Source organism: Palaemon carinicauda, chromosome 17 (assembly GCF_036898095.1).
Source record: "Palaemon carinicauda isolate YSFRI2023 chromosome 17, ASM3689809v2, whole genome shotgun sequence".
NCBI classification, from domain to species: domain Eukaryota; kingdom Metazoa; phylum Arthropoda; class Malacostraca; order Decapoda; family Palaemonidae; genus Palaemon; species Palaemon carinicauda.
The window spans coordinates 42,581,300-42,602,737 of NC_090741.1; the positions used below are offsets into that span (position 1 = coordinate 42,581,300).

Below are 21,438 nucleotides of genomic sequence, written 5' to 3' on the forward strand. Positions count from 1 at the left end.
ATACGAAGAAAAGGACACTTTTGTGCATGTGGCATGTTTCCAAGAAGTTAGCATGGCGGGCCTGTGGTGTCTACAAGTTCTAGACTTTCTTTATTCAAAGTATTGCTAAATAGGAATTTAAACTGTCTTGTATACACTGATTGAAGTGTTCAACTACTGTACATTTTTTAGCATGACCGAAAGTTGTCCTTTTAGTAAAATGAACAATCATCAGGATAAATGGGGAAGATTCTATTTAATCTAAAGGGACTTTAAAATATGTTGAATGTTACTAGCAAGTTACTCTTATCGTAGGACTGGGTAATTGGTTTTTGTAAGCGAGGCAAAAAAAAAAAAAAAAAAAAAGATGGAATTAGAACATACAGGTGAAATGTAAAAGTATTTAGATAAACTTTAAACATAACGGGATTTTTAAAAGGTTATGAGAATTCGGTGTAGGATAAATTTCTTAAAAGGTATATAGGTGGAATAAACTTGAAGTTTTTTGCAATTGAAAAGTCTTTGGTTCATTATTAGAAAATGAGTCACAGGCCAAACTTATAACCCAGTAATAGGTTGGTATTAATGCTTCAAATTGGAGTCTAGAAATATATGCCATCTTGCATAATCTCGTAGGGAGTAGTAAATTATTGAGGGTCTTACGATACATTGATTGATTCTGTGTATGATAAAGGTTATAGTCCCATTTGTACAATTTCCATTAATGTATAAAGAGCTTCAGTGTGAATGCTGTAGAATAGAAATAATTTGAATGCAATTGTTTGTACACTAGAATTATCCATTATAAAACAATTTTAGGAGACCATCAAGTTACCTTTTCAGACAAAAAGTATTTTATATATAGTATCAAAACGTTGTGTTGTTGCAAAGATCCTTGTCGTCACTTGAATACAGAGTTGTAATTTTGCTACTAGACTGTTTAGAGAACTTATCTACTCAAGGAAGACTCATATACGTACAACATTCTTTCAGAAGTAGAAACCAGGTGTTTGATTATGTAGTAATCATTAGTTTCATTATTATTTTGTCATTTAACTTACAGCATACCCTTTGTAGTCTAATGACTAAAATGCTTTTTAGTTTTGATCAGTGATGTTCTTCACTGAACTCATTGATACCCTCTTTCCTCCTTGTAGTCACCGCCATCGTATGACCGAGCAGGAGGAAGATGAAGAACTCTTAGCAGAAGCCACAAAATCCGCAAGAATCATAAGGTTCGATGAAAGTCCAAGCTACATCGAAAATGGTGAGATGAGAGACTACCAGATTCGAGGTCTTAACTGGATGATTGACCTGTACGAAAACGGCATTAATGGTATCTTAGCTGATGAGATGGGTCTTGGAAAGACACTACAGACTATTGCTCTTTTAGGGTAAGTTTAGTGTAATTGATCGATATCTATATTTATGAATACATATATATTTAAGTAGTGAGTTTTTGTAATTGTTCCAGTAAAGAAAAACATTTCTCTCATACTGTAATTGATCTTGTAAATACGTTATGCAGATAGAAAGTTTTTTCCTTATATTTTATTGAGAAAGCTATTTTCATCGTGTTGGGATTAACAGGTGCAGTTACTTAGTTTTACAAAACTAGAATGTTTTTTATTTTTTTTTTATTTTGAAAGAAATTAGGATATATAGGCACAGTACATCATTTCACTTATTTATCCCAAAAAAAGATTTTAAAATTTTTATTCCTGTGTACAGTTATATGAAGACATATCGAAACATCCCAGGACCTCACATGGTTATTGTACCTAAATCAACATTACGCAATTGGGAGAATGAATTTAAGAGATGGTGTCCATCTCTACGTGCCGTCTGTCTTATTGGTGACCAAGAAACCAGGGTAAGTTTACAGTTTAGTACTACGGTGGTTTATTTTTAATTTTATTTAGAATCATACTGATTAAGTTTTGGAGGTTAACCCTTTTACCCCCAGGCTATTTGGAAATTTCAAACCCTTAACCCCCAGGGGGTTATTTTTTCCCATCACATTTTGCAGTATATTTTTTTTAAATTGCTCTAACAGCTTTAATTTTTGTCATAGAGAGGTCAGGTTGGTCTCATTCTCTTGGAAAATGCCTGAATTTTCTCAAAAAATTATCAAAAATATGAAAAAAAAAAAAAATTTATAGCATTTTTTTTGCAAGGACGTACCAGTACGTCCAAGGGGGTAAAGGGATGGGTTTTGTGAAACGTACCAGTACGTCCTTTGCGGGTAAAAGGGTTAAGATAGTTTAGTGTCTACCATCTCAGTACATCCCCTTTAATCCTTGCATTGTCTTCCTGATTTTATTTTAAAACACTCTTGGAAGGTCTATCATCCCCTCCATGATTGAGTCCCATTTATTTATTTCCTTTCCCAATACTGTGCTTTATATATTGGTTATCCTTCTATAGTGAATCATCTAATTTTTCACTTAAACTGAATTTGTGTAATGTGGAGTTCCTGAAGTGTATTTCTGATGTCGCTTTAAAGGCATTACATGTTTATTGCGGTTTACCTCATCATTTTGAATTTACTAGCCTTCATGATTATTATTATTATTATTACTAGCCAAGCTACAACCCCAGTTGGAAAAGTAAGAAGCTATAAGCCCAAGGGCTCCAATAGGGAAAAATAGTCCAGTGAGGAAAGGAAATAGGGAAATAGATAAATGATGAGAACAAGTTAAGAATAAATCATTCTAAAACAGTAACAACATCAGAACAGAGATGTCCTATATAAACTATTAACAACGTCAAAAACAGATATGTTATATAACTATAAAAAGACTCATGTCAGCCTGGTCAACATAAAAATATTTGCTCCAACTTTGAACTTTTGAAGTTCTACTGAAAGGGCTTTTGCACAGATCATTGGATAGCTAAGATATTTCTTGGTATGTATTGTAAGTTTGCTAAATTGAGAACCTGTAATCGAAGATATTTTTTTTCTTTTTATAAGGCAAAGTACAAATAGAAATAGATAATTTTTTGATGGCCTATACACTAAATAGTGTGATTTTTTTTAATTTCTCAACTTTTTTTCTTTTTATTACAGTGAGTAATGAAGGTTAGATATTTGTTCCTACACAAATCCAGACCTAAATCCTTTAACAGGAGTAAGATTTCAGATTAGCTGGAACTCGACAGATAGAATTTATAGCAAAAAGTTGATACAGTACAAATTGGCGGGTGGCATGGTTAGCAATACACATTTCTTGGTTTCTGCTGCTGGAGAGTACAGACATATACTCCTGGTACTGCTAGCTGGCTGTTTTGATTTTTTTTCTAGATAAGGGCAGTTCCCTGTGTACAAAAGAAATTAACCCAAAACGTGCTATGTCTTGATTTTATAGACTCTAAGTACGACGTCGATATTAGCGATACTTTATTTTTCAAATTTTGTGGGATTCTCTCTTGGACCTCCTGGGATCACCTCAGTGACGTATATACATTTTTTTAACCAATCAGTTTGCAGCTGGAGGAAAGAGTTGCCAGATATTACATGGTTTTACATATAATAAAAGGGAAAAGATAACATCAACTTCAGGGGGTGGGCGGAGCTATCGATGTATGTTTGTGTGTTAGCGGTAAGAATGTTTTTCATTTCCGACGCATTTTATCATTATTTTCTGTTTTTATTCATTAGATTGGCCTTTTATGGTGATAATAGTGATTCTTTATCATATACTAGTGACTTTGACATTGACAATGACAGTGATTGTGACATATCAAATGAGGAAAGTGAAGATTATCCAAATGCAATTAGTAAAATTGGAGTACAATTGAATCTGCCTAAAAAGGGATCCGAGAAGGATGTGTAAAACTAAATTGAAATTTTCAGATATGTAGTACAGTGGAACCTCTACATACGAATTTAATCCGTTCCAGAACCAACTTCGGATGTAGAAAATGTTCGGTTGTCGAAACGAATTTTCCCTTAAGAATACATTGAAATAGGATTAATCCGTGGTTGAGCCCAAAAACCTATGATAACTTCTTAATAAACTACTACACATAATTTTCCCATGAGAATAATGAACACTAAATTAGATAATAGACATGTAATGTAAATAAGAAGAATAGACATGTAAATAAGAAGAATTAGCAAAAAAAGATAAATAAGAAACGGGTTTTTAGCGTCACTTTACCTTAGAAACTCCAGCGCAGGTGTTGTTAGTCTTGCTACGCAGAGAGGAGACGGACGGGCGGCGAGGAGGTAGAGAGGTTAACTACGATAAACGTACACTACCGTAACTTATTCTAACTTACACTAAGTGAACTTTAACATAACTTAGCTTTTTTTTTTATAATTTATATTTTTTTTTTACATTTTCTTTTTTTCTTTTTGATGATTAATTTTAATCACTTTCACTCTCTACACTTAAAATTGATTGAATTTTTTTCTCTTCACTCTTTGCGGTTTTCTTTGAACCACTTCCTTCCTCTTCATCACGAGTTCGCTTCGTAGTTTTTTTAAAGAAGCTATCGATAGAAAGTTGCTTGGTACAGCTTTTAAGAATGTTTCGAAAATAAGTTAGGGAAACATCATCAAACTGCGCAGCTACACGACAAACCTGCAATTTCTTTGGATGGTATTTGTCGATGAAGTCGACCACGTCTTGATATTTTCCTAACACCTCTTTTATTTGCGCGGAACTTATTGCAAGTTCACTCATACGGACGTGGCGTCCGTATGCTTTTCAATAATTCCTTGCTTTACTTCTAAAGAAAGCATTCCCTTATTCCTTTTCTCACCACTACCACTACCACTTGCGAAACTAAGCCTTTTAGGACCCATGATTTTCGTAAAATACCGTAAAAGGATGAATGTAAAAAATCACGATTAAAACACAATTAATAGCAGAACGCACAGGGCACAACCACATAAAGCCAACGAGAACAGAGGACTGACCCAAGCCACGCTAATTGAGGGTCCCTCCGAGGTTGAAGTGCTGCCTTCTATTGGCGGAAATAAAAAACACATCAGGCGCTATGAGCACCGACTACGCATACGAGTATTGTTTACTTCGGGTGTCGAAAAAAAAATTCGGGTGTAGAGTAGGAACGTGTTCGAATTGTACTTCGCGTGTCGAAAAATTCGGATACAACCGGTACGACGAAAATTGCTACTTCGTGTGTCGAAATAAAATTCGGGTGTAGAGTCAAAAATTTGCTCGAATTTTACTTCGGATGTTGGAAAATTCGGATGTAGATACGTTCGTGTGTAGAGGTTCCACTGTATACAAATATGAATAGTTTTTATATATTTTACATATGGTTATGCCTTTTTTCTTGTTTCATGGGGTAGGTAATATTTCACAAGGCCAGAGAATACTTTCCGGTGACATTCCTTCCTCATAAATACGTATCGGTATGCAATACAGGTGCTTACAAATCACCTACCTGTGCTCTTTTTTCCTCAAGAACGAGGGCTTTCACTACTTGTAGGAGCAAAGACCTCACTCATATCTTGCCTTTGGGAAAGAGTGGGTAGAAACAAAGACCTCACTCATATCTTCCCTTTGGGAAAGAGTGGGAAAAGATGTAGGCAAAAGAATGACTTCCCTTCCTTAACTGTAGGGGAGACGCCATGACTCTACTTTCAGTACGGAAAGAATGGGAGTCCTAAAACTAGGTTTCATTCTGGCATCAGGAAGCAATTGGATGTGTGCTCCCACAAGGGGATGAGAGGAATGCCAAAATATTGGATCTACCTTGGCCTTCAGGGAGAACCTGTCAGTGATGCAAGTGCTAAAGGTCTGTGTCTGGAAGAGCCATACAATCTTGACAGCAGACTATCCATGGGAGTATACCCACAAGACTTTAGATACATTTTCATTGTAACCTTTGGTAACTTTACGATTGGTTATTTAGCTTACCTAGTTCCTTACGGAAGCAGCATCTTGTCTATAGTAACAGACGTGACAGTAGTTTAGGATGATAGGTGAGGTGTATGGCCTCTTTTTCTTTTTTCCTTCCCCTCCCTTGTGGTGCAATGGTTGTACAGAAGGTACAAACATTTGATGTGGGTGAGCTTCCATAGCGGAAACTTCTATACAAGTCATAGAAATTTCCTCACCCTTACTTACAAAGGGGAGGATGGATAGAATGTAGTACACATTACACCTAATTGGCCCTTTATTGTGACATATCATTCTGTGGATATATTTTTTTTCTTCAACAGTCTGTCAAAGAACAGCGACCTAGCCCAACCCATGAGAATTTATTCTCAAGTGTTGGGAAATGGTAGGAATAAACATTCCTTCACCTCTATCAGGTCAAATTGTATTGATATCATAGAATTTTAACCAGCCAATATGATTATAAGGGTTTCATCCTATCAGGTCAAAGTGTATTGACATCATAGGATTTTAACCAGCCAATATGGTTAAAGGGGCTTTTTCCTCCTAAGGAAGTCTTCCCTAATAACCCTTTTACCCCCAAAGGACGTACTGGTATGTTTCACAAAACTCATCCATTTACCCCCATGGACGTACCGGTACGTCCTTGCAAAAAAATGCTATTTAGATTTTTTTTTGAGAAACTTCAGGCATTTTCCAAGAGAATGAGACCAACCTGACCTCTATGTGACAAAAATTAAGGCTGTTAGAGCAATTTAAAAAAATATACTGCAAAATGTGCTTGAAAAAAAATAACCCCTGGGGGTTAAGGGTTGGAAATTTCCAAATAGCCTGGGGGTAAAAGGGTTAAGGACTAGGGTTTGAATACATGTAGGAATAAGTCGTAAATTTTAAAAGTAATCTGTTGTTATGCTAACTATGGAAACCGGAGTCCTTTAACCCTTTTACCCCCAAAGGACGTACTGGTACGTTTCACAAAACTCATCCCTTTACCCCCATGGACGTACCGGTATGTCCTTGCAATAAAATGCTCTATTTAAATTTTTTGCATATTTTTGATAATTTTTTGAGAAACTTCAGGCATTTTCCAAGAGAATGAGACCAACCTGACCTCTCTATGACAAAAATTAAGGCTGGTAGAGCAATTTAGATAAAATATACTGCAAAATGTGCTTGAAAAAAATAACCCCATGGGGGTTAAGGGTTGGATATTTCCAAATACCCTGGGGATAAAAGGGTTAAGTTTCACTTCCCTCCTCAACCAGTCCGTAACCCTACGTGAAGGCCAGAGTGGCTAATCAGTGTTATGGCTGAATCTGGGGCTTCCCCACCACCCTTCAGTAAGTACCAATACTGTATTATGAATTTTGATAGCCAAGTTCCAGCCAAGGCAAAAACATAATATTAAAGGATTCAGGTTTGTATAGTTAAGATAAAGAAAAACCTTTGAATGTATAATTTAAAAATTTTCTTTTTCAGGCTACCTTCATCCGTGAAGTCATGATGCCAGGCGAATGGGACGTTTGCATCACTTCATATGAGATGTGTATCAGGGAGAAATCAGTATTCAAGAAGTTTAATTGGAGGTAAGAAAAGTGTTTAGAAGTTGAATAGTTTGATATAATGAGAAGGGATTTTAGACTGGTATAGACAGTTATTGTTTACACAGATTTTAAGAGTAAAATTTATGAGATTATATCAGTAGTAAAATATCCTAAACTACTCGTAACCCAACAAGTTTCTTATGTACAGGTACATGGTGATTGATGAAGCTCATCGTATCAAGAATGAGAAAAGCAAGCTCTCTGAAATTGTCCGTGAATTCCGTTCAACTAATCGTCTGTTGCTTACTGGTACTCCCCTGCAAAACAACCTCCACGAGCTGTGGTCTCTCCTGAACTTCTTACTGCCTGAAGTTTTCAGCTCATCTGAGGTTTGTGGTTAGCTTTTACATAAGCTAGAATTGTCTAGCTGATACTGGATTTCATGTTTTTTTTTTTTTTTTTTTTTTTTTTTTTTTTTTTTTTTTTTTTTTTTTTTTTTTTTTTTTTTTTTTTTTTTTTTTTTTTTTTTTTTGCAAAAAATGAAAGGTAGATAAATTTCTTGAATGCTAATTGTAATTTTGCCACAATATAATGCAATAGTTCTTTAATCTCTTTCACTTACAATTTAATACCAGTTGTCTTTTGAGATTTTTCCATAACCCAAGACCTCAGTTTTTTAACATAATCGAACATTGTCATTATTCTACTTCCAATGAAGTCTCTGCCAATAAAGTAATTCCCTCTTTCCTCCTCCTCCTCCTCCTCCTCCTCCTCCTCCTCCTCCTCCTCCTCCTCCTCCACCACAATGTCATTACAACTCTTACATGTTTTTAGATATTTAAAAATTGGTTAGAAAAGTTCGTGGAGATATTTAGTAACTTTTTGTGTATCTCGTGTAAAGTATGTTTTTCTTAACATACTCTTCATATTCATTTCAGGACTTTGATGCTTGGTTTAACACAAACACCTGTCTAGGTGATCAGTCTTTGGTCGAACGTCTGCATGCTGTTTTACGTCCCTTCCTGCTCCGTAGGCTGAAATCTGATGTCGAGAAACGTCTGCTGCCGAAAAAGGAAACTAAAATTTACATCCAACTCTCAAAGATGCAACGTGATTGGTAGGTATCTGATGTAGATTACTGTAATGTTGATGGGTTGTCAATGTCAATCTTAAGAGGTGCAAAAAGTCTAGACCCATAACCTAAAGTTCCTCCAATTCCTCCTCCCCCACAATTGTCACACTAATAATATTAGAGTACCCTCCTCCTCTACCACCCAGCAACATTTCTCTAAGGTGACCATTTTACTTGATGTAATTCTAACTCTGTAGTACCTAGTGTTCCCTTCAGGTAATTTTTAATCTGTTTCTAATTTTTACTTAGCACTTAAAATTTCAGTGGGTACATTGCAATACAGGTTCTTAAATACAGTAGTTTTTCAATATTTAACTTAGCCGGTGATTATATAGCTGCAACTCTGTTGCTCGACAGACAACTCTACGGAAAAACTCGCCAGCGATCGCTACACAGGTTGTGGGTGTGCCCAACAGCGCCATCTGTCGACCAGATACCCAGCTCTCAATGTAAACAAAGACTCAATTTTCTCTCTGTCGAGGTGTCGACAAGACGTACTTTACTCGCTGTTGCTAAACTGGAGTTTTTCACATCTATTTGGTGAAGTACTATATTCTAGTTTTGAGCTTTCGCTATGCAGGTGTTTTATCTTCATCTTAAATCTTGAACTCGTTTTGGATAGATTTAATTAGGGTGACAAAGAGAGTATGGACTTTCTTTCACTTTTAAATGGCCGACCCTTCCCTTAGACGGAAGTGTGTTTAGGCTTTTAGTAATTATCTTATCACGTTATAAATTATTTATAGATTTTCCTCTATATATTTTATATCTCTCCGCCTTTATTAGGCCTCTTCAATTAACTTTCCATTTATTATAAACATATAAAAATAAATTTTAATGTTTTGTTTATATGCGACCTTTCCTGAGAGTAGGCGGTCCTAACTTGGAAACCTAAGTTAATCAACGTTGAGCCCTTTATATCGTAACGAAGTGATAAAGTGATATGCGCAAAGTGTTACAGTGTTGCGTCCGAGGGTTCGTCTGTTCGTGCCTGTCGTTCACCTAGTCCGGGACCTCTTGCATGCTCCCAAGCCCAGGGGAGAAGTAATGTCAAACGACTTATGGGTTCGAGAGGCCTTGATCAACGAACAGACGTTTTCCCTCTATGGTATCGGGTGTATCTTACCAAGATCTCCCCTACCATAAGACGAGAGAGACGTTGTTTCTCCTCGTCATCCGAAGGCTTTTCGCATAAGAAACCTGTCGCAAGGTTTCGAAGCCCTTAAGCGAAAGTCAGTCCTTTCAGGACAGGTCCAGCGTCCTGGTTACAACCATTAGGACAGCTCTGACCCTATGCAGTCATCGGATAACTGCTCGCCGCCTAACAAAAGCGTAACACAGACTCCGAGAGTCTTTTTTTGTTGGCAAAGTGTTGCGGTCACAGACGTTACCCTCGTCTCTTACCACAACCATTTCCGTTGATCCTTAATGGGTTGTATGGCAAGACATGCAGTATATGCTTGCCTCCCTTATGGAAGACTATTCTGCCGATTAGTCCGTTGAGTCTAGCCGTTTATCTCATCGATATCCTGGCTTTCAGCCAACCTAACGTTCCTTTGTGCTTACTGTTGACGTTGGCGTAGCTTAGTCACGTCAGTCAGGTTGTTTAGAACCACACTCGATGCAGTCTCGTGTGGTTTTTCAGCCGCATTTGGACGTTAGGCCACTTGCTGATGCTCCTGTTGACGTTCAAGACGTTCACTAACAATCGGAGTTGACTTGTTTTGACGCTGTGCGTCAACCTCCGCATTCTAGAGTTGTTTTGACTGCTCAGTATAGGCAGTCAAAGCAGTCTCGAGTGGACGCTGTGCGTCCTCACGCTCCTGTTGTGGTTGACAGTTCAGTTGTTGACAGTTCACAGACTGTCAAACAGTTACATGACGTTGCGTTCTGGTCCGCTACTAATGCACCAGTGAGTGTGGACTCTGCTTGTAAAGCATTGCCACCACGGTAGGTCTCTCCCTTGCTTGAGACTCAGCTTTTATCGGACAAGGTTCCTGTAGATGAGGAAGTTGCTGTTCCCCCTCCTACTGATATTCCCTTGAGGACTCTGTCAGATGGAGAGGAGCCTAAAGCTGCTTAGCCCCCTATGGACTTTAATTAAATCATGATGATTTTTTTAAGGATCTTTGTCCGGATCTTTTTGTAACTGCTGCTCCTCGTTCGCCTAAACGTCAGAGCTTACACTAGGCCTAGCTACTTCGAAGCCGTTGTTTTTAAGCTAGTGCTCTCTCGCTCTCCTAGAGAGCTTTACGTTGGCTAGGCGACTGGTTTTTCACCAGGAGGAGTTTGGGGGATACAGCCTTTGCTTTCCCTTCTTTTAAACTGGTTTATAGAGCGAGAGTCTGATATGACACGAGAGAAGTTCTCGGCTTGGGAGTTCATGCCTCTGCCCAGATAGACTTCTCAATTCTCGTAGACTCTCCCTGGCGCCTGGCCAGGAGACGCTCCAAGTTTTTACAGGTCAACTTCACAGCTGTTTTCGAGCCTTTGAAGTTTTGCTGTACAATTATGTCATGCATAACAAGGCTTTCAGGGATGGTAAGCGGTACCGCCTCTGTCGCTAACCCCGTCTGTTGCCGCACCTGCTCCCGTAGACCCTAAATGGGCTTTGCTGCAAGACATGCAGTCCAAGCTTGCGTCCTTGATAGAGGACTTTAATGCGGAGAAGGTTGCTACCGAACCTTCTGGCCAACAACCTTCCAACCGGTCGGTTGTGCGCCCTGTTGACGCTGAGGTAACCTACTCGCGTCTGCCAGTTGAGGTGGTTCCTCCACCGATGCGACCCAGTGTGGGTTGCCAGCCGCACGTTGACGTTAAGCGACGCTCGGAGGTGGTTGTTGACGTTCAGGACGTTCAACAACCAGCAGAGGTGACTTGTTTTGACGCAGTGCGTCAACCTCAGCAACCCGGTAGGGTGTTGACTGCACAACCCAGACGGTCTAGACAGTCTCGGGTTGACGCTGTGCTTCCTCGCGCACCCATGGTTGTTGACAGTTCACAGACTGTGCAGCAGTTCCATGATGTTGCGTCCGGCTCCGTCACGCATGCACCAGTGCGACCGGACTCAGCGAGCCAGACGTTGCCCACTCCGTTGCCGTTTCCTCATCAGTTTTCGGACGAGGAACCCTCTGATGAGGACGTTGCTGAACAACAAGACGATCAGCCCCCAGAATAGATCAAGCCCTGCTATCCATCCAGAAGATGCTGAAGAAGGAACGCTGCTCAGTCAGGCTGTGGATGAGTCTGGTAGGGACGCTGTCATCCGTGGAACAATTTGTGTCACTAGGAAGACTACACCTCCGTCCTCTTCAATACCATCTAGCTTTTCACTGGAAAAAGGACAAGACGCTAGAAGCGGTCTCGATCCCGGTTTCCGAAAAGATAAAGTCTTGTCTGACTTGGTGGAAGGACAATATCAACCTAAGAGAGGGTCTTCCCCTGGCTGTTCAGACTCCCAACCACGTTCTCTTCTCGGACGCATCGGACGTGGGCTGGGGCGCGACACTAGACGGTCGGGAATGCTCAGGACTGTGGAACTCGAGTCAGAGGAGCATGCATATCAACTGCAAGGAGCTGTTGGCAGTACATCTGGCCTTGAAAAGCTTCAAGTCTCTCCTTCGAGGCAAAGTGGTGGAAGTTAACTCGGACATCACCACGGCCTTGGCGTACATCTCCAAACAAGGAGGTACCCACTCACTGACGTTGTACGAGATCGCAAGGGACCTGCTCATCTGGTCAAAAGGTCAAGACATCTCCCTAGTAACGAGGTTCATCCAAGGCGACTTGAACGTCATAGCAGATTGTCTCAGTCGGAAAGGGCAAGTAATTCCAACCGAATGGACCCTCCACAAGGATGTGTGCAAGAGACTTTGGGCCACTTGGGGTAAAACCATCCATAGATCTCTTTGCAACCTCGCTGACCAAGAGGCTTCCAATCTATTGCTCTCCAGTCCCGGACCCAGCAGCAATACATATAGATGCTTTCCTCCTAGATTGGTCACATCTGGATCTCTACGCATTCCCACCGTTCAAGATTGTCAACAAGGTACTGCAGAAGTTAGCCTCTCACGAAGGGACAAGGTTGACGTTAGTTGCTTCCCTCTGGCCTGCGAGAGAATGGTTCACCGAGATACTTCGATGGTTAGTAGACGTTCCCAGTAGTCTTCCTCTAAGGGTAGGCCTTCTACGTCAGCCACACGTAAAGAAGGTACTCCAAAGCCTCCACGCTCTTCGTCTGACTGCCTTCAGACTATCGAAAGACTCTCGAGAGCTAGAGGCTTTTCGAAGGAAGCAGCCAGTGCGATTGCTAGAGCAAGGAGAGCGTCTTCCATTAGAGTCTACCAATCGAAGTGGGAAGTCTTCCGAGACTGGTGCAAGTCAGTTTCTGTATCCTCGACCAGTACCTCTGTAGCTCAAATAGCTGTTTTTCTCTTATACCTGAGAAAAGGACGATCCCTTTCAGCTCCCACTATCAAGGGCTACAGAAGCATGTTGGCATCGGTCTTCCGGCATAGAGGCTTAGATCTTTCCAAACATAAAGATCTGCAAGACCTCCTTAAGTCTTTTGAGACCGCCAAGGAGCGTCGTTTGGCTACCCCTGGATGGAATTTAGACGTGGTACTAAGATTCTTCATGTCAGACAGGTTGGAGCTTTTACAATCAGCCTCCCTGAAAGATCTCACTCTTAAGACTCTTTTCCTGGTATGCTTAGCCTCGGCTAAAAGAGTCAGTGAGATTCATGCCTTCAGCAAGAACATCGGATTTTCGTCAGAAAAAGCCACTTGTTCGCTGCAACTTGGTTTTCTAGCCAAAAATGAGCTGCCTTCTCGGCCTTGGCCTAAATCTTTCGATATCCCCAGCTTATCGGAGATCGTAGGCAATGAACTAGAAAGAGTCTTATGCCCTGTTAGAGCTCTTAAGTTCTATTTAAAGCGTACTAAACCTTTACAAGGCCAATCTGAAGCTTTATGGTGTTCAGTTAAGAAACCATCCTTGCCTATGTCAAAGAATGCTTGGTCAGACTTTATCAGATTGTTAATACGAGAAGCTCATTCACATCTGAGTGAGGAAGACCGAACTTTGCTTAAGGTGAAGACGCACGAAGTTAGAGCTGTAACAACTTCCGTGGCCTTTAAGCAAAATATATCTCTGCAAAGTATAATGGACGCAACCTATTGGAGAAGCAAGTCAGTGTTCGCGTCATTTTACTTGAAAGGTGTCCAGTCTCTTTACAAGAACTGCTACACACTGGGACCATTCGTAGCAGCGAGTGCAGTAGTGGGTGAGGGCTCAACCACTACAATTCCCTAATTCCTTATCCTTTTAATCTGTCTCTTGAAATGTTGTTTTTTTATGGGTTGTCCGGAAGGCTAAGAAGCCTTTCGCATCCTGGTTGATTTGGCGGGTGGTCAAAGTCATTTCTTGAGAGCGCCTAGATTAGGGGTTTGATGAGGTCCTGTTGTATGGGTTGCAACCCTTGATACTTCAGATCCTAGGGGTCGATCAGCATCCTAAGAGGATCGCGAGGCTCCGTAAGGAAGACGTACTTAAAAGGCAGAGTAATTGTTCAAGTCGACTTCCTTACCAGGTACCTATTTATTTTGTTTTTGTTATTTTGATAACTTCTAAAATGAAATAAAAAACTCTTAGCTCATAAAAGTGTAAACATATATTACTGGTCTCTACCCACCATCCTGGGTGTGAATCAGCTATATAATCACCGGCTAAGTTAAATATTGAAAAATGTTATTTTGATTATAAAATAAATTTTTGAATATACTTACCCGGTGATTATAAATTAAATGACCCTCCCTTCCTCCCCAATAGAGACGCAGTGGGACGAGGAGAAAATTGAGTCTTTGTTTACATTGAGTACTGGGTATCTGGTCGACAGATGGCGCTGTTGGGCACACCCGCAACCTGTGTAGCGATCGCTGGCGAGTTTTTCCGTAGAGTTGTCTGTCGAGCAACAGAGTTGCAGCTATATAATCACCGGGTAAGTATATTCAAAAATTTATTTTATAATCAAAATAACATTTTTTTTTTAAATACTTTATTGTTTGATAATGCTGATCATTAAAATAGAATCTGGTGTAGTATTTGTATTCCAAAATATACAGTTTGTGTGGCAACACTATTTCTTTACCAAAATTAGGAGCTTTGTGTTTAGCTCTGTCTTCATATCATTTTTCCCTATTATTTTTAAGGTACACAAAGATTTTGATGAAAGATATTGATGTTGTGAATGGCGCAGGGCGAACAGAAAAAATGCGCTTGCAAAATATTCTCATGCAGTTGCGTAAGTGTTGCAACCACCCTTACCTCTTCGATGGTGCTGAGCCTGGTCCACCGTACACCACAGACTACCACTTGGTGAGATATTTTGTGGTTCAGTTTAGAATCCTTTACTTTTGAGATAGAAACAAAATTAGTATTACTGTATATGTTATAGTAATTCAATAATTTAAGTTGATGCTTCAACAGCTAGGTGTCTGTAGAGAATTCATAAAGTTTCAGTTTAATATGTAAATAAAATTACCAAAATGTTAAGGAGAAAAGAAATTTTTTTAATTTTATTTGTAATTGTTTATTATTAATGTTTAAATGGTCAAATATGGAATACATTGCAAAATTCAAACTATGAAAAATGCATTGTTATTCAAACGACACATAAACATAATTGTCAACTCGAAGTCAAGAGTTCAGGGAAGCTAGACTTGCAACCCTGAGTCTCTTGTGTATTGGTTCATTTCATCTGATGTTGTCGACTGCTAAAATAAGTAATTTTTCTTGGTGATTGTAAGTACTGTAAAATAAGTATCCTACGTGTATACTTTGGCCATTTCCCAAGTAGTGTATCTGGATAAGTGTTTACCTTACCTATCTACTAAAAACTGAAACTGTATGTGAAATTGAATATTGGGTCTCATAAAGTAAATCATATACATTAGTCATCAACAAGAATTCACAACTGTCTAATGCTGAGTGATAAGGTTGATTTAAAATTTCTTCGAATTTCAAACCCGTTACTTTCACAAAGCCTATTACTGTTGTAAATTTTGTAAACATATCATTCCATGAAAAAGACCTGCTCTTCTAGGTAGACCTGTACGACGGCTTACAGGTTCATAGGTCAGAAACTGGGTTGCTGCTCATGCAGCCAAGCATTTTCTCCAAACTCCTTTAGTTTTTTTAATATCTTCCTCATTCTGTGTTCATTGATGATTCATTACATTTTTATATCTGCTTTATGCTAAAATTAGCTGCTTTTAAAGTTATTATTCCAAAGGTTTTATCTATGATGTGAAGTATGAAGGATCTTTTAAGTTTCCATATCCTAGTTTACTTCTTAAACTTCGTAAGTGTTTCTGATCTATCCTCTGAACCGTTACTGATGTTTTGTTGTTTCTCGTTTACTTTTTATTTTGGTTTTAGCCTTCTTCAGCCTTTTCTTGGATAGATAATGATCTAGTACACCTCAACTACGCTAGTTTTGTTTGTATTCAGTTAAAAGTTAACTTCTAGTATTTAGGTTAAATGATCTTTTATCATTTCTTGTCATGAGTAATTTTCTTCAGTTCCTCATAAGAAGTTTCTAATTTTTGTTGTTTTGTTCACAGTATTTTTTCATTTTTTATTATGTATACAGTAATAGATTATCTTATTGATGTAATCCAAGTATATTTACATTTTACTCTATGGTAACAGCATCCAAGAATAAGGAGGACTTTTTCTTGCTCATCTATGACCCCTTTGGAAGCATTTTGTGTATGGTAACATATAAATGTAAGCCTAGAGTGAAAGACTAACTGGCTTTCCTCCGTATTTGTTTCTATCCCCTCTTTTGGGGATGAAACAGTTGAGGCGTTACTTGCTCGATGGGACGATGCTGGTAGGTTACACTTGTGAGCTCCAGTCTTTAGAATCTTAGAGACCATCTCCCTCGTCCTCCATAACGATGGGATGGTGTAATATACTGTGTAGGCCTACCAGCCCATTGATCGCCATTCATCAGGTGTATTATTCTTGACTGGTATCCCCTTTTGGGGAAGGGATTCCTCCTTTGACCACATACTAATCTTTTTAGACAGATAAGGCCCTATCAGCCTATTCATCCCTATAAAAGATAGATAGAAGATTGCTGAAGTCATCCTTTGCTCCTATAAGGTATGAGGCAGATTTCACACATCCAGGGAAGAACAAGGACCAACCAGTTTGGTTCTCTGGGGATTCCAACCCACCATCAGTGAGTCTCCCTTCTTGGCTATACAAATCTTCAAAGATAAACTTCTATACAAACCTTTAAAGATAAACTTCCCTCTTAAACCACCCAGTCATGAGCTGAAGGTCAAAAGTGAAGTGTTTCAACAAGGGTGCCCTCATGTCACTTACCTACACACACCGCTAGTCGTTACTACTTCATTTAAAAATTATAGTGGCTATTCAAACTCTGCTGAAGACATTTCCCTATTTTAAAGCACACAGGTTTGTGTAGCGAGGAAAAATATAAATGATTTTAAAACTTGAGTTTAAGTCAAAGAAGTCTAGTTAATGCTGTATTACACTTTATCTTTACATTTTGGTTGGTATGGGCTGTATAATTGGATCCTTTGTCATTTGTTTTTATGTCTATATATATATATATATATATATATATATATATATATATATATATATATATATATATATATATATATATTATATCCTTACATACATATACAATATACTTATATAGACAAAATATACACTGATATCTGTTGGATTTTGTATTTCATGTTTTGTTCTTTTCTTTTAAATTTTTTTCTTAACCAGCTGACGACTAATTTTATACATACATACATATACCAAAGGCACTTCCCCCAATTTTGGGGGGTAGCCGACAACAACAAGAAACAAAACAAAAAGGGGACCTCTACTCTCTACGTTCCTCCAGCCTAACCAGGGACTCAGCTGGTACTGCTAGGGTGCCACAGCCCAACCTCCCACATTTCCACCACAGATGAAGCTTCATACTGCTGAGTCCCCTACTGCTGCTACCTCCGCGGTCATCTAAGGCACCGGAGGAAGCAGCAGGGCCTACCGGAACTGCGTCACAATCGCTCGCCATTCATTCCTATTTCTAGCACGCTCTCTTGCCTCTCTCACATCTATCCTCCTATCACCCAGAGCTTTCTTCACACCATCCATCCACCCAAACCTTGGCCTTCCTCTTGTACTTCTCCCATCAACTCTTGCATTCATCACCTTCTTTAGCAGACAGCCATTTTCCATTCTCTCAACATGGCCAAACCACCTCAACACATTCATATCCACTGTAGCCGCTAACTCATTTCTTACACCCGTTCTCACCCTCACCACTTCGTTCCTAACCCTATCTACTCGAGATACACCAGCCATACTCCTCAGACACTTCATCTCAAACACATTCAATTTCTGTCTCTCCATCACTTTCATTCCCCACAACTCCGATCCATACATCACAGTTGGTACAATCACTTTCTCATATAGAACTCTCTTTACATTCATGCCCAATCCTCTATTTTTTACTACTCCCTTAACTGCCCCCAACACTTTGCAACCTTCATTCACTCTCTGACGTACATCTGCTTCCACTCCACCATTTGCTGCAACAACAGACCCCAAGTACTTAAACTGATCCACCTCCTCAAGTAACTCTCCATTCAACATGACATTCAACCTTGCACCACCTTCCCTTCTCGTACATCTCATAACCTTACTCTTACCCACATTAACTCTCAACTTCCTTCTCTCACACACCCTTCCAAATTCTGTCACTAGTCGGTCAAGCTTCTCTTCTGTGTCTGCTACCAGTACAGTATCATCCGCAAACAACAACTGATTTACCTCCCATTCATGATCATTCTCGCCTACCAGTTTTAATCCTCGTCCAAGCACTCTAGCATTCACCTCTCTCACCACTCCATCAACATACAAGTTAAACAACCACGGCGACATCACACATCCCTGTCTCAGCCCCACTCTCACCGGAAACCAATCGCTCACCTCATTTCCTATTCTAACACATGCTTTACTACCTGTGTAGAAACTTTTCACTGCTTGCAACAACCTTCCACCAACTCCATATAACCTCATCACATTCCACATTGCTTCCCTATCAACTCTATCATATGCTTTCTCCAGATCCATAAACGCAACATACACCTCCTTACCTTTTGCTAAATATTTCTCGCATATCGGCCTAACTGTAAAAATCTGATTCATACAACCCCTACCTCTTCTAAAACCACCCTGTACTTCCAAGATTGCATTCTGTGTTTTATCCTTAATCCTATTAATCAGTATTCTACCATACACTTTTCCAACTACACTCAACAAACTAATACCTCTTGAATTACAACACTTATGCACATCTCCCTTACCCTTATATAGTGGTACTATACATGCACAGACCCAATCTACTGGTACCATTGACAACACAAAACACACATTAAACAATCTCACCAACCATTCAAGTACAGTCACACCCCCTTCCTTCAACATCTCAGCTTTCACACCATCCATACCCGATGCTTTTCCTACTCTCGTTTCATCTAGTGCTCTCCTCACTTCCTCTATTGTAATCTCTCTCTCATTCTCATCTCTCATCACTGGCACCTCAACACCTGGAACCGCAATTATATCTGCCTCCCTATCATCCTCAACATTCAGCAAACTTTCAAAATATTCCTCCCACCTTTTCCTTGCCTCCTCTCCTTTTAACAACCTTCCATTTCCATCTTTCACTGTCTCTTCAATTCTTGCGCCGGCCTTCCTTACTCTCTTCACTTCTTTCCAAAACTTCTTCTTATTCTCTTCATATGACTGACCCAGTCCCTGACCCCACCTCAGGTCAGCTGCCCTCTTTGCCTCACGTACCTTGCGCTTTACTTCCACCTTTTGCTCTCTATATTTTTCATACTTCTCTATACTATTACTCTGCAGCCATTCTTCAAAAGCCCTCTTTTTCTCTTCCACTTTTACCTTCACTCCTTCATTCCACCATTCACTGCCCTTCCTCATGCTGCCTCCAACAACCTTCTTGCCACATACATCACTTGCAATCCCAACAAAATTTTCTTTTGCTAACTTCCACTCCTCCTCTAAATTACCAGTTTCTCTTACTCTCACCTCGTCATATGCCATTTTCAACCTTTCCTGATATTTACTTTTTACCCCCGGTTTTATTAGCTCTTCAACCCTCACTAGCTCCCTTTTACATCCACCTACTCTATTCCCCCACTCTTTTGCTACAACTAATTTTCCTTCCACCAAAAAATGATCAGACATACCGTTAGCCATACCCCTAAACACGTGCACGTCTTTCAATCTTCCAAACATTCTTTTAGTTATCAACACATAATCCATTAATGCCCTTTCTACTACTCTTCCATTTGCCACTCTTACCCATGTATACTTATTTTTATCTTTCTTTTTAAAAAAGCTAGCACTTATTACCATCTCTTGTTCAACACACATATCTACCAGTCTCTCACCACTCTCATTTTCACCTGGTACGCCATATTTCCCAATGACACCTTCTACCTCTCCAGCACCCACTCTAGCATTTAAGTCACCCATAACAACTACATAATTCCTTCTACCCAGTCCTTCTACACACCTAGTTAATTCATTCCAGAACTCATTCCGCTCTTCTTCACTTTTCTCACTACCTGGCCCATACGCACTGACAAACGCCCAACATTCCCTACCCAACCTAACCCTTACCCACATTAACCTAGATGATATCTCCTTCCATTCCACTACTTTACCTGTCATCCATTCACTCAACAATAAAGCCACACCCTCTCTCGCTCTTCCCCTTTCAATCCCAGACACTCTACCAGACATTTCACCAAACATCACTTCACCCTTTCCTTTCATCTTTGTCTCACACAAGGCCAATACATCCATCCTTCTACTTCTAAACATACTTCCAATCTCACATCTTTTACTCTCTATCGTACTACATCCACGCACATTCAAACACCCCAAAACTAGAGTGCGGGGAGCAGTCACTCTCCCCCAGCTCCATCTCTTTGTTGCTGTCTCACAGGATACTTTTACAGGAGAGGGGGTTCCCAGCCCCCTCGTCCCGTCCCTTTTTATTAATTTTATATTCTATTAAATTTTTTTTTTGTTATAACAGGTTGAGAATGCTGGTAAAATGGTCGTTTTAGACAAGTTACTGCCCAAACTTCAAGAAATGGGTTCCCGTGTCCTCCTCTTCTCTCAGATGACGCGTATGTTAGATATTCTAGAAGATTACGCTGTTTGGCGTAAATATTCATATTGCCGTATCGATGGTCAGACAGCACACGAGGACAGACAAAGGCAGATTGATGACTTCAACGACCCTGACTCGTAAGTTGTTGAAATATAGGAAGGCTGGATGGCCTTTGTTCGTATCTAATACATAGCATTTTATTTTCTCTGAATGGGATTAGATTTGAAATGATTGCACTTTATTTCATTGGATACCTCAATTCCATCAGAGGTACAGCTTTTTAATCATGCCACTACTCAGTTTTTGTATTTCCTCTCATCATGTTACTCCTTTACCTACTGAGTACTTTACTAACAAATTAGATATGAGTGTAATAAAGAATTGTTTAGGATTAGGACAAGTATAGAATATTCTCTTTAGTAGTTAAATGTTGTAAGCTTACACTTTGTTGATGTAAGTACAGTATTGTGACCTGAAGGTTATCAAAATGAGTTGCATTAACATTCCGGTTTTTGTCTTTCATTTCTACTGCATATGTGAATTTAGTTGATCATCTTTTAAAGGTAATGGTAGGTCACATATATACATAAGTGTGTGTTTCTACATGTATACAAACCCTTGTCCTTTAATAAGTGTTTTCACTGTTGCTAAAACTACTCT

The 21,438-nt window shown here is 39.5% G+C and overlaps 1 protein-coding gene across 15 annotated transcripts in view; it reads left to right on the plus strand.

Moving 5' to 3' along the window:
* Iswi (Imitation SWI) overlaps nt 1-21,438 on the plus strand; it is a 63,791-nt gene that overhangs the window by 20,700 nt on the left and 21,653 nt on the right. For all 15 annotated transcript variants that reach the window (XM_068390909.1, XM_068390913.1, XM_068390910.1 and 12 more), the window contains 7 exons: nt 1,137-1,373; nt 1,711-1,852; nt 7,335-7,441; nt 7,608-7,788; nt 8,338-8,516; nt 14,741-14,906; nt 20,701-20,915. In XM_068390909.1, coding sequence (XP_068247010.1) covers nt 1,137-1,373; nt 1,711-1,852; nt 7,335-7,441; nt 7,608-7,788; nt 8,338-8,516; nt 14,741-14,906; nt 20,701-20,915 — 1,227 coding nt within the window. The remainder of the gene's footprint in view (nt 1-1,136; nt 1,374-1,710; nt 1,853-7,334; nt 7,442-7,607; nt 7,789-8,337; nt 8,517-14,740; nt 14,907-20,700; nt 20,916-21,438) is intronic.